The following is a 12243-nucleotide window of genomic DNA, read 5'->3' as shown; positions in this document are numbered from 1 at the left end:
ATTCGGAAACGCTTCCTTTCCAAGTTATAAACATTTTCTATTTACATTGTACGTATTACGTCGGACGTTCAATTGTTGTTAAAGTCTGTAAGTAAAGTAAATAGAAAATGTTTATATCTTGGTAAGGAAGCGTTTCCGAACTCATGTTTATATATGACTTTTTCATCCTTACAATGAGTAGAATATGCTCTTAAAGTTAGGCCAACTATTTCTGAAGCACCCTGTATATATGTGTGTGTGTATACATATACACACATTTGTATGTATTATTAATTAAATCATACATCTTTTCCTTGTTTTTTAGATAAAATAGAAAATAAATAAAAATTTTGCTCTCTTAAAAGTATTATCACATCTATAAATCCGAATTTGTATAATCCAACACGGAATTTTATTTTATCCATGTATATTTTGTCTTGCATTATATATATATATATATATATATATATATATATATACACAATCTTATCTGACTATACTAGTTCGATATTCTATTTTATTGCAATTACAATTTTAACTTTTGAATTCCAAAGTAGCATCCCTTATATCCGAAATCGACTTTGACTGTCAGCAGTCGTGTTCACAGGAGCAGCCATTGTTGCTAGAAGAGTTACTGGAACAGGAGAAACGAGAGCAAGAAAAACAACAACAACAGCAGCAGCAGCAGCAACAACAACAACAACAACAACAGCAACAAACTGAAAATACTACCGGAAGCAGTCTTTTGAGTGACAGTGATTTCGAAAGGCTCAGAGCTGATGTTTTGGGTACTACCTCACCGCCTCAGAATATAGTGCCGGTGATCAGGCCGCCTTGCGTAGCGAGGCAAGTTTCTTCCGCATCTGATACCAATTGGCAGAGTGGTATGGCTGCTGATGGAACGGCAAAGTTGACAGTGGCGCAAGTGGGAGCGAGACAACCGATCGCTACACAGACCCCGCCTGAACGTTAGTAATCTTCTACAATATCTATTTTTCATTTTTTTCATTATTATCTATTTTTTTATCACTATTAATTATTAATAATAAAAAAATAAAAGTAAGAAAAAATGAATTATACAATCACATTATATTATGTTAATTTAATATATATATATATATATATATATATATATATATATATATAATATTTATTATATAAAATTAATTTATTATGAATTTATTCAAGTTTGTTAAAATGTTATATTTTATCCTTGGTAATATAAATTTTATTTGAATAAAATAAATATCATTTTATCTAAAAATTTGAGAGATAATTGATATATTACTTGATTCTCTTTAATATTTATAAGAGGATTGTCATAAACACACATGAGATTTATTCTTTTACTTAAATAAATTATAATATATTTGGTACACATATTTTTATTCACAGATAATTATTCTTAATCTATTTTAAAACTACATTATTAATAATTTAGCGAGGGTAGCTACGTTCAACATTCCTCAGATACCAGCACCGCCAACTCCACCAGAAAATATAGTTAACGAACAAGATCGACAGATGCAGTTGCAATATGAACAATGGCTTAATCATCAAGATCAAGTATTAAAACAACAATTACATTATTATGAAGGAGAAATTCAAAAACTCCGCAAAGTAAGAAAGGTAAATGAAATTAAGTTAATCTGTATATTAAAATTAAACACTAAATATATACTTAAATTAAATGAAAAACATTTTAAGTAATTATACAATTATAAATTAAATAAATTATAAATATACAAAAAAAATTTCTTTATAATAAGGTTTTTGTGACTTGAATCTTTTAAGTTATTTACTCCTAAATTTTTATTGCATGCAAAATACTGAACTGCTTTATGTAAATTTTTGTTTCCTCTTTTTTCAGTCTCTCAATGGCAGGCAACGCGTACTTCGAAAAGCTGGTGCTGAGCTACCAGAAACGGACGCTGCCGAATTGCAACGAGTTACCAGTGAACAAACTATTTTACAGAAACATTTGGATGCTTCGCGTAAACAAGGCCGTCAACATAATATGCTAATCCAAGAATATCAGAGCAAACAACAGCAACGACAGGTTCATTCCCAACCAAATGAACCCTGTTCTCCGCTCATGTCACCTTCTCAACATTCTCCGATGCATTCTCCAGCAGCATTAATTTCTCAAAGCCCTGGTCCTAACATGATTCAACATTCACCGGCAACTCCGTCAATTATTCAACACAGTCCAGGTACACCGCTGCTTCAACATAGTCCAGGTAATTCTCAGTCAACAAATCTAGGGACAATGTCACCTCATAATGTCCAGCAACAGTCGCCAAGAATTGGCACTCCTCATTCTCAAGGTGACGAAAGTCCTTTCAGCCCTGGACCAATGCCTTCTCCGGGTTTATGCAATCCTAATACTACGCGGATGACATCACCACAACATAGAGCCATTATAGGCGGAAGGTTAGCAACTTCGCCTGGTGCCTTTACGTCAGAAACACGAAATCAACAGCAAATAATAGCTGATCAGAGTGTGAAAGTTCATAATTTAGCTCAGAGATTTGTCAGACCACCAGAGACACAAAGAAGGGGGAGCATTGTTTACAGTCCTCAACCAGGACAGCAACAATTGCTGAGTCAACAGCATCAACAATTGTTGCAGAGGCAACAAATTATTCAACATGAAAGCATTGCTCAGGATCAGGGACAAAGTGTCATTGCACGAGGGTCATTGCAACGGCAACAAGTTTTTACTCAACAACAGCAACTTGAAAGTGTTTCTCGACAACAAATTCTTCAGCAACAACAACAGAATGATATTTCTCAAGACGGACAAAATATTGTTGCTCAAAGAAATTTACAGATAGCCCAACAGAGGCAGATCCTTCAACAACAGCAGCAAACAAATGATGTTGTTTCTCAAGAAGGACAGAATGTTGTTGCTCAAAGAAATTTACAAATGGCTCGGCAACAAATTATCCAGCAGCAACAAGAAGGTATCTCTCATGATACACAAAATATTATTGCTCAAAGATCGATACAAATGACTCAGCAAAGACAGCAAATTCTTCAACAAACTGAAGGTGTTGTTCAGGAAGGACAGAATTCTATTAATCAAAGATCGTTGCAAATGGTCCCACAACAACAGCAACGACAAGTTCTTCAGCAACAACAGCAACAGAATGATATTTCTCAAGAAGGGCAGACTGCTGTTACTCAAAGAAATTTACATTTGCCGCAGCAACGGCAGCAAATTCTTCAGCAACAACAAATAATTCAGCAACATGAAATAATTCCTCAGGGTATTTCTCCGGAAGGACAAACCGCTATTGGGCAAAGAACGTTGCAAATAGCTCGGCAACGACAGCAAATTCTTCAACAGCAGCAACAGGAAGATACTTCCCAGGACATACAAAATGTTGCCGTTCAAAGAAATTTGCAAATAGTGCAACAACGACAAATTTTTCAACAGCAGCATGAAGGAATTGCACAGAGCATTTCTCAAGATGGACAGAACGTTGTTCAAAGAACATTACAAATGACCCAACAACGTCAACAGGTCCTTCAACAACATGAAAGCATTTCTCAAGAGGGACAGAATGTTGTTGTTCAAAGAAATTTGCAAATGGCGCAACAACGACAACAAACCCTTCAACAACAGCAACAAATTCTTCAGCAACAACATGAAGATGTTTCTCCAGATGGACAAAGTACTATTACTCAGAGATCGCTGCAAATGGTTCAGCAACGGCAACAAATTATTCAACAACAACAACATGAAAGTGTTTCTCAGATTACGTCTCAAGAGGGACAAAATTCGATTGCGCAAAGATCATTACAATTGGCTCAACAACGACCACAAGTTCTTCATCAACAGCAACATGAAACTATTTCTCAAGAAGGACAGACTTCTATCGCTCAAAGATCGCTTCAAATAACTCAGCAACAACGTCAGCTTTTGCAACAACAGCAACATGAAAATGTTTCTCAAAATATTCCTCAAGAAGGACAGAATTCTATCGGTCAAAGATCGCTTCAAATGGTTCAACAACGACAACATATTCTTCAGCAACAGCAACGACAGCAGTTTTTACAGATGCAACAGCAGCAGCAACAAAAGCCACCCAATTCACCAATGGTGTCTCAACCAGCTAGTTCTCCAAGTCCACAGCTTCATCAACAACTTCAACAAGGTTATGGTCAACCTCCAAATTCACCTATGGTACAAGTAACAATGGGATCTCCAATGCTTCAGCAGCAGTTAAATCCGATTTCGCAGCCTCCCAGTCCATTAAACAGGATTTCGCCAATGCTTCACGGTCATCATCATTCTTCGGCAACAAATCAACCACCTAGTTCACCTATGATGCCTAGAAGTCCTATGATAGCCGGATCTCCTATGCAGATGCAACGAAGACAATCTACCGGAAGTAGTCCGGCTATGCCAGATAGACCACAAAGCGTAGAAAATCCTGGAACGCCAAGAACACCCCATACACCTCATAATTTTGTTCAACAAAGTACTAATTTAAATACAGCTTCAAATGATCAAGCTTCTCTGCAAATCCTTCAAGATTCATCTTCTTTAACAGAAAATTCTGCTAGAGGTGGAGGAAACTCCAATAATCCTTTAAATCCAATTCCTTTTCCTAATTATGGAAAGTCTGGATATTTTAAATTAGGGTTGAAAGGAGGTTCACCAGGTGATCAGCAAAGTCTTTCATTAGCAAATAGCCCCGCAAAGTTAATGAATAAATTTTCCAATTTTGGAAGATTTGGATATTTTAAATTAGGTTTAAGAGGTGGATCGCCGATGTGGTCGAGTAAAGCAGAAAGCAGCAAAAACAACAAAGAAATGTTAGACATATCTCAGACGAAAAGAGAACAGCTCGCCGAAGAGAAAACAAACACTTCTGTGAATCGAAAAACCGCCAGAATCGGCTCATTAGTATGCGCCGATTACAATGACTTCGATGATGACTCGCATACTCCACCACAGGCTTCGCCGACGACCTTGGAAGTGAAACCGACTGCTCAAAATTCTTCTCTAATCTCTTCAACTTTAGATAATGAATCTTTGGAAAGTCCTGAAGTAAAATTGGAACAGCTTCCAGATACGACAGATTATGATGACGATAAAACTATAGTAAATACCGAGGTAACTCTGAGTTCCGCAGCTCAGCGGGATAGCGATGATATTACTGTCATTGAGCAGTTTGGTGACTCGGAGTTAGTTGATGTTATTTCAGGAAGTCTAGAAGGAGATATGCAAGAAGAGTATGTTCTCTTTGAACCTGGAATGGTGGTGGATCTATCTGCCGATAGTAATGATTCACTTTGTCACGCTTTAGTGAATGATGCTGGTCAAGGTCACGATCTAGTGCAAATCCTAGAAATTGAAAATCCTGAATCACAATCGGAAGAGCCAATCTTGAGCGATGAAGACCTAATTCCGTCTCATTTAAGAAACAAAAAGGGTCTTAGGCTTGATATAGTGAGGACTTTGCAAGCTGGAAAGAAGCTAGTCGCTGTTACTGATACTCCAGATTCTCCTGATCAAGAGGAACTCAGAGTAAATCCTTCTCCGGGTTCTTATTTGGATCAATCTCTCGATCAAGAACTTATGGTATCTTTAGTAAATGAATCTGAAGTAGTTATCATTGACCCTACGACAAAATCTCCCGAAGATAATCTCTCTAAAGGATCCGGCGACGAAGACACTGAGAAAATTGATTCCAACATACAAATTGATGTTTCCAAGGAGAATGTAACTAATGAAAGCTCGATAGATGAACAAAACAAGTTGAAGCAAAATAAGAGCCCCACGAACTTTGTTTTTTCAGATAAAGCTTCTTACAATAAAATTTTATCTTCAACCATGCATCAAACAAGTACTAATACTATAACGATGTCAAATTCAGCAATTTCTTTAACAAATCCTATGATTTCTACAAATTCGAATACAATTCTAGCTTCTATTAGTTCCGATTCTCAACTGAATCAAATCTCAATTCGCCCAATTGCGACAGAAGCGAAAATCATAGATCAATTTGATTCACATGAGGCTTCCTCAAGCTGCTTTAGCAAGAAAAACTTCACATTATCATCGACCATGGCAAGCATCGTGGCGGACGCGAAGATTGCCGCAAAACTTAGTCAAACGCCTATAGTATCCAAACCTCAGCAGAGTAAATTAGATCTGAAATTTAGTGTATTTTCTGCCAGGGAAACGCCGAAAATATTATCTTCAGGAAAGCCTTCAGTAACTTCTTCCAATTTACCGATGAATAAAACCGAGTCTCAGAACAATCCTACAAAATTATTATTAAGTGTACAACCAACATCTGTTACATTATTGACTCCGAAAATGTCTATTCCGGATTTATCGAAAAAAGAGAGTATTCTAAAAAATAAAGAAAAACAAATGGAAGATAAAGAAGGAGAAATGAAGGGAGAGAAAAAGGAAGAAGTGATACATGGTAAAATAAAAAACGAGACCAATTCTTCGGGGTTAATTGCTGAAGAAAAGAAGACCGATCCACTAAATACTACGGATGAACTAGAGAGCATGCTAGAGGCTATTCACAATCCTGTAGAAAATCCCGAAAATAAAAATGATACTCCAACGACTCTAAAAAGGATGTCACCTGTCACTGATGATTTATCGCTCGTTAACATCTTGGAGAACGACGCTGAATTAGTAGAGAACGATAAGGAACAGATTTTATCAAGTTCTGACGTACAAAAAATTAATAATAAATCGAAAGAAACTGAAAAAGAAATTGAAGAGATTAGTAATAATAAAAATGTTCTTTCTAATGATAAGAATCATCAAGAAGAGCTATGTACCGAAGTGGAAAATTCCAAACCATTTCTTCAGCATTGTTTAAATGAAGAAAAAACTTTGATGGATGAATCTTCCGATGATATTTTAGATATGTTGCACAACATCATCTCATCGAAGCCGGAAATGGCAAACAGCGGCGAATTGAAATCGAGTCTTATCTATCAGATGCCAACGCCGCTTGATACTTTGCCCTTGAATATTCTTCAAGACTCGTTGATCGATGTAGAGCAAGAAAACAATCTAGAAAACAATCAACTTTCTTCAACTGAAACTAAAAATCAAGTAAAAAATCAAAATTCTGAAATGAAGAAAAATCCTTCAACAACAAGTCAAGCTTCCACTTTAGTAGTCAGCACTGTGGCGCAATTACAGAAAAGTACGACGACGGTTCCTCATTTATCGCCACTCTCAAAACCAACTGAATTGACTTCCAACGTGGCCAATGTATCTCATCAGTTAAGAACATTGCTATCATCCTTGCAAAGCAATCAGAATCAAACTGGAATAGTCACCACGGTGGCTTCAGACAAGTCTGGAAGCGTTTTATCTGCTTCTAGCACCTTGTCAACTTTAAATTCACCGAATAATGGCCAGAATATTATTGCGACCTTGCCGAGGTCGGATCAAAATCGCTCTCAATCTAATTCGATCAATAATCTTATTAAAGATTCGGAACTGACTCTAAAGGAATCGATAAAAGAATCTGGCGGAATTATTACTGCAGTTGCGAAGATTAGTAATGGTGAGCAGGTTTTCAGAGTAACTTCTTCAGCTACAACTACAGCTACAGCTATCCAATCTACAATAGGTTCTAGTGTTTCCAACACTATTTCCACAATAATAACCACTAGAACTATTACAACAATTTCCATCACTTCGAATGCTATATTGAATGCCATGCTGGCCGATACTACATCTTTAAAGTCTACAGTTGCTGGTCATGGTCGAAGTAACGCAATATCAACGCAGTCCGTCAATTCTTTTAATTCTTCTTTACCATCGACTTCGATACAACGCTCACAAAACCTTCAGATTCTCCAGGTCAGTTCAGGATGCCCCACTTCCACTCGAGTACAAGCAAATACCAATTCAACCGTAACTAATTCAATGCAATGTGTTAGAACTGTTGTACCACCTTTAGCGATTTCCAGCGGAATATCTACTACTCCTAGTATCCTTCAAACAACCTTATCACAAGCTCCAAATCACCTTTTGACTTCTAATCAAGGTCAGTATAAATCTTCTGGCCTTTTACCTATCGATAATAAAAATAACGACCTTGAAAATCAATCTACGACTTTGATAAAGGATCCTGAAGAATCCAAAGTGCAAGAGAAGAAGGAAATAGATCCTAGCAAGAATTCTAATATTTTGAAGCTAGAGGAATCCCAAACACATGTATTACTGAAGCAATTATTGCAAAATACGGCGAGTGCTACGACTTCCGGGTCATCGCAAGGACCCACTCTACCAAAAGTTTCTTCATTAGAGGCTCAACTAGACCGGCCAGTTCCACCTACACCTCTGAATCCCAAGTTACTAGGTGAGACACCAACACCGAAACCAGCATTAAATAAACAACAAGTTCTTACGAGTTCTTATGAAACTTCTTTCCTGTCTTCGGCATCACATTTGAAGATTCAAAGTTCTCCAATCAAAGAAGAACTTTCTAAATCTTCTCCCCCATTATCTTGCTCGATTCCAATAACGTCACAAAGAGGACACCTCGAAACCTTGAAGCAGCAAGCAACAAAATCAGTTTCTACTTCTTCGGGAATCTCTTTAGGAAATTCTTCGACAAATTCTTCAGCAAAACAACAATCAATTTCCTCAACAATAACAACGACGAAGATGTCTCCAGGTATTTCTACAAATCAGCAAGAACCTTCTGGTCAAGGAAAGTCAGGGATTGGCACTGACAAAGAGCCTCAGACTCAACAACGTATCGCCGTTTCAATTGCAAAAGTTAATTTGCTTGGCAAACCATTGGTAACTTCTGAAGTAACCTCAAAGAACGTTCAACCGCTAACTAATAACTCTAGTAACATTTCTGGATCTCAGATCCAACAGGTTCAAAATCAAATTCAAGTCGCACAAAAGCCAATAGTGGCTCAACAAGTTTCTTCTTCGATTTCCTCCGTTCATCAACAATCTGTTCAACAAGTGCCTCACAGTCACGGAACTATTACGGGACCACAGGCCGTTACAGGTTCTATCGCTCCGTCGAGTTCCAACATAGTGCCTTTGATCGAAGTGAAGAAGGAACTTGGACTTGAGGAAGTTTTAACCACTACTGGTACGACACCAACCAGTCATTTGCAAACTGATACCAAAGATTTTCTTACTGCCAAAGAGGAACTCATAGATAACGCGATAGATGATAAAACTGGTAAGTACAAATATTACTATATTTGTCTAACAGTAACATTTTTAACATCTAAATTTTTAAAAGGCAATCGATTACGAGTGTATGAAAGTATTTTAATACTGTTTCTAGAATGAAATTTTTCTCAAAAAAAGTTATATTATAAAATTAAAACATACATACATATATATACATATATATAATAAAATATGCACAGTATAAAATTAAAACAAACATATATATACATATATGCAAGTTAAAAAAAATTATAATGCTTTCAAAACAAATCGGAACATTGGTGTATGAGTTACTAGTCTTGCTAAGATTTTTATATAACTGTGTGACTAACTCAGAATTCCTATATATAAAAGTTTAGATTTTATATTTGACTCTTCTTTCTTTATTAAATATATAATATATTCGGTGAGCCTTCTGTTTTACTTACTTTCTAAAATTAAAATTAAAAGTTAAAACTTTCTTTTTTTAATATAAAAGATTAAAATTTTCACTACTTTCTATATTTACCTTACATATCCTTCAGATCTCAAGAAATTAAAGAGAAGACAGTATCAGCAAAAACGAAAACAGAGCCAAGGGAAAGATGCTGTGACTGCACCTCAGAAGAAACGCTCCCGTAAAGTTTCACGACTCGATGAGGATTATGAGACCTTTGTGGAAAACTTGATGACGCAATTACGGCAGTTGCAACCAATGGTGGTACTGGAGCCTCTGCTGGGTCGTAATTATGGGGTATGCCCAATCTTTGGATGTGGAGATCTTGTCAAGATTGGAAGTCAAAAGGATTATAACGCGAGAATCGGTGATTTAATTGGAAATTACGGATCGGCTAGTTTACCCGGAATTTCTGATCATTATAATACACAACCTTTTGGAGAATTAAGTCCCTTATCGCCTCAACAACCCTCGACTACACAGAGAGGATTTTACGAGCAGGAGTTTCCGCCCTTGAAATTGGATGATTGTGAGGAACTATATTTTTTATTATAAATATTTATATTTTCATAATAAGTGTAATTTTAAAAGATTACAAATAATTTTAATATTAATTATTCTAATTTTAAGAAATTTATAATAAGAATAAAAAGAAAATCAAAATAAGATTAAAAATAGGAGAAATATAAAAATATGAAAATAATATAGAATTTAATTAATATAGAATCTAAAAAATATAAAAATATTTTTTCCTGATTTGAAAGAATAAAGTATTTACACTATATATATTAATTAAAGATGCTCTTTTAGCTGATGATAAGAAGGAGACTATGGCGACGAATCGCGATATAGATTCTCCCGATACCATCGTCAGTTCATCCTCGCCTGAATGTGTTATACCAGAATTTATACATCATTTTCCTGGATTGCGATTGATTGAGGAAGAATCTGATGAGGAAGCAGACTGGCTAAAACGTGTATCACCCGTCATACCTTTAATCTCACCAATTCCAATCAGACTGAAGCCTGCATATTCAAAGGATGCAGCTAAACATGACAAGGAGAATTTTGGAGTGCCCAAGTATGTATATTTATTTATTTTTATTATTATTCTATATATACATATTGTTTTATTATTATTTATGACATTATATTATTTTGTTCAGACTTGGCAAATCTCCTCCGATTCCCTTACGGGAAAGTGGAAACGTTACCGTGACCTTAACTCTAAATAGTCAGGCTGCCGATGATATAATGGGTGTACTCAAAGATCTTGCAAATATTTTGAACATAGCACCACCTGCTGGCTATCAAATAGTCGAACGCACTTCCACTCCTCCTAGCCAGAAACTAGGATTGTACAGAACAAAAGGGAAAGATGGCAAAGAAGGTGGTACGTAATTAATAGAATGATTTTATTATTAAAAGTTGTTCAGTAATAAAATTTATGTGAGAGAATATCGATTCTAATTTTTAAATTATGAAAAAAGGTCTTAGAAAAATTTTAAATTATGAAAAAAGATCTTAGAAAAAATAAATTAAAGAATCTCATAAATAAAATAAATAATAAAAGAGAGACAACACAGCTTAAAATTCATTTTTAAATATATATCAATTTATTTTCCCTAGCTCCAGTCGATATACAAAGTATCCTGAATGGTGCGGCAAAGTTTTGTCGTCATTGCGATGTCGTGATCCTTAACAGTCTAATCCGAAAGAAAGTATCAGATCTGCCGTTTTTCAGTAAAGAAGAAACCGAACCCGGTGATGAACTTTGCTTCTGTTCAGCAACTTGCTATATGCAATTTGCTCTTATTCATCGAACACCTCCCACTCAAGATAAGGTTTGTATACAAGAAATAAATAAATACATATATATATATATATATATATATATATATATATATATATAAATAATGTTCTGTACCTTCCTCATACACAAACACCCACACATATACACATACACACGCACACAATGTATCTTAAAAAATTCTTTTAATATTTCTGCCATATAATGTATGATATTAATACGTTTATTAATGAAAATAATATTTAAATAAATTTAGAAATAAAATGTTCAAAAAAAGAATAATATATATATTTAAAAATGTTTAATATATAAGAGAATGTTATAAAAATTTAACGTATATAATTTAGCATAAATAATATTTAACTTATATATTAAACTCTTTTATTACTTTATAGGCGGCGACAATAGTAGATCATTTATGCCATAAAGCGGAAACAAAACTGCTAGATGACGATTTGAAAGGCTTAAAAAAGTTTCCGATCAAGCAACAACAGCAGCGTATAGAAAGACTCGGAAGTATGGAAATTAATGAATCAACAACTGAACTTAAGATAAAGACTGAAAAGCTAGAAAACATAGAGAATATAGAGAATGAAGAGAAACGGCCGAAAAAACATTCAATTACTGAGGAGATTAGTAGTGAAGCTACTGAGCCCCAACCACCTGCGAAGATCTGGAAAGGTTTGAGATATAAAACATGGTCGCTAGGAACCATGCAACCTGGTACCAAGTTCAAAAAACCCACTGACAGAGAGATTATCGAGGTAAAACACTATGATTTAATTATTAAATGATTATGTAGGGGAGGGGAGGAGAGTG

General features: G+C 35.4%; 1 protein-coding gene across 8 annotated transcripts in view; it reads left to right on the top strand.

Annotated features, from left to right (window-relative positions):
* LOC105254099 (histone-lysine N-methyltransferase 2C) overlaps positions 1–12243 on the top strand; it is a 47534-nt gene that overhangs the window by 31306 nt on the left and 3985 nt on the right. For 4 of the 8 annotated variants that reach the window (XM_025407035.1, XM_025407032.1, XM_025407019.1 and 1 more), the window contains 8 exons: positions 572–947; positions 1421–1608; positions 1850–9185; positions 9703–10143; positions 10425–10695; positions 10781–11007; positions 11244–11458; positions 11820–12188. In XM_025407035.1, the coding sequence (XP_025262820.1) occupies positions 572–947; positions 1421–1608; positions 1850–9185; positions 9703–10143; positions 10425–10695; positions 10781–11007; positions 11244–11458; positions 11820–12188 (9423 nt within the window). The remainder of the gene's footprint in view (positions 1–571; positions 948–1420; positions 1609–1849; positions 9186–9702; positions 10144–10424; positions 10696–10780; positions 11008–11243; positions 11459–11819; positions 12189–12243) is intronic. The other 4 variants (XM_025407030.1, XM_025407012.1, XM_025407026.1 and 1 more) reach the window with 2 other exon arrangements.

Source organism: Camponotus floridanus, unplaced genomic scaffold (genome assembly GCF_003227725.1).
Source record: "Camponotus floridanus strain SB8 unplaced genomic scaffold, Cflo_v7.5 scaffold1, whole genome shotgun sequence".
Taxonomy (NCBI): Eukaryota; Metazoa; Arthropoda; class Insecta; order Hymenoptera; family Formicidae; genus Camponotus; species Camponotus floridanus.
Note: the sequence above shows the minus strand (reverse complement) of the source record. Positions and strands in the feature narration are given on the sequence as shown.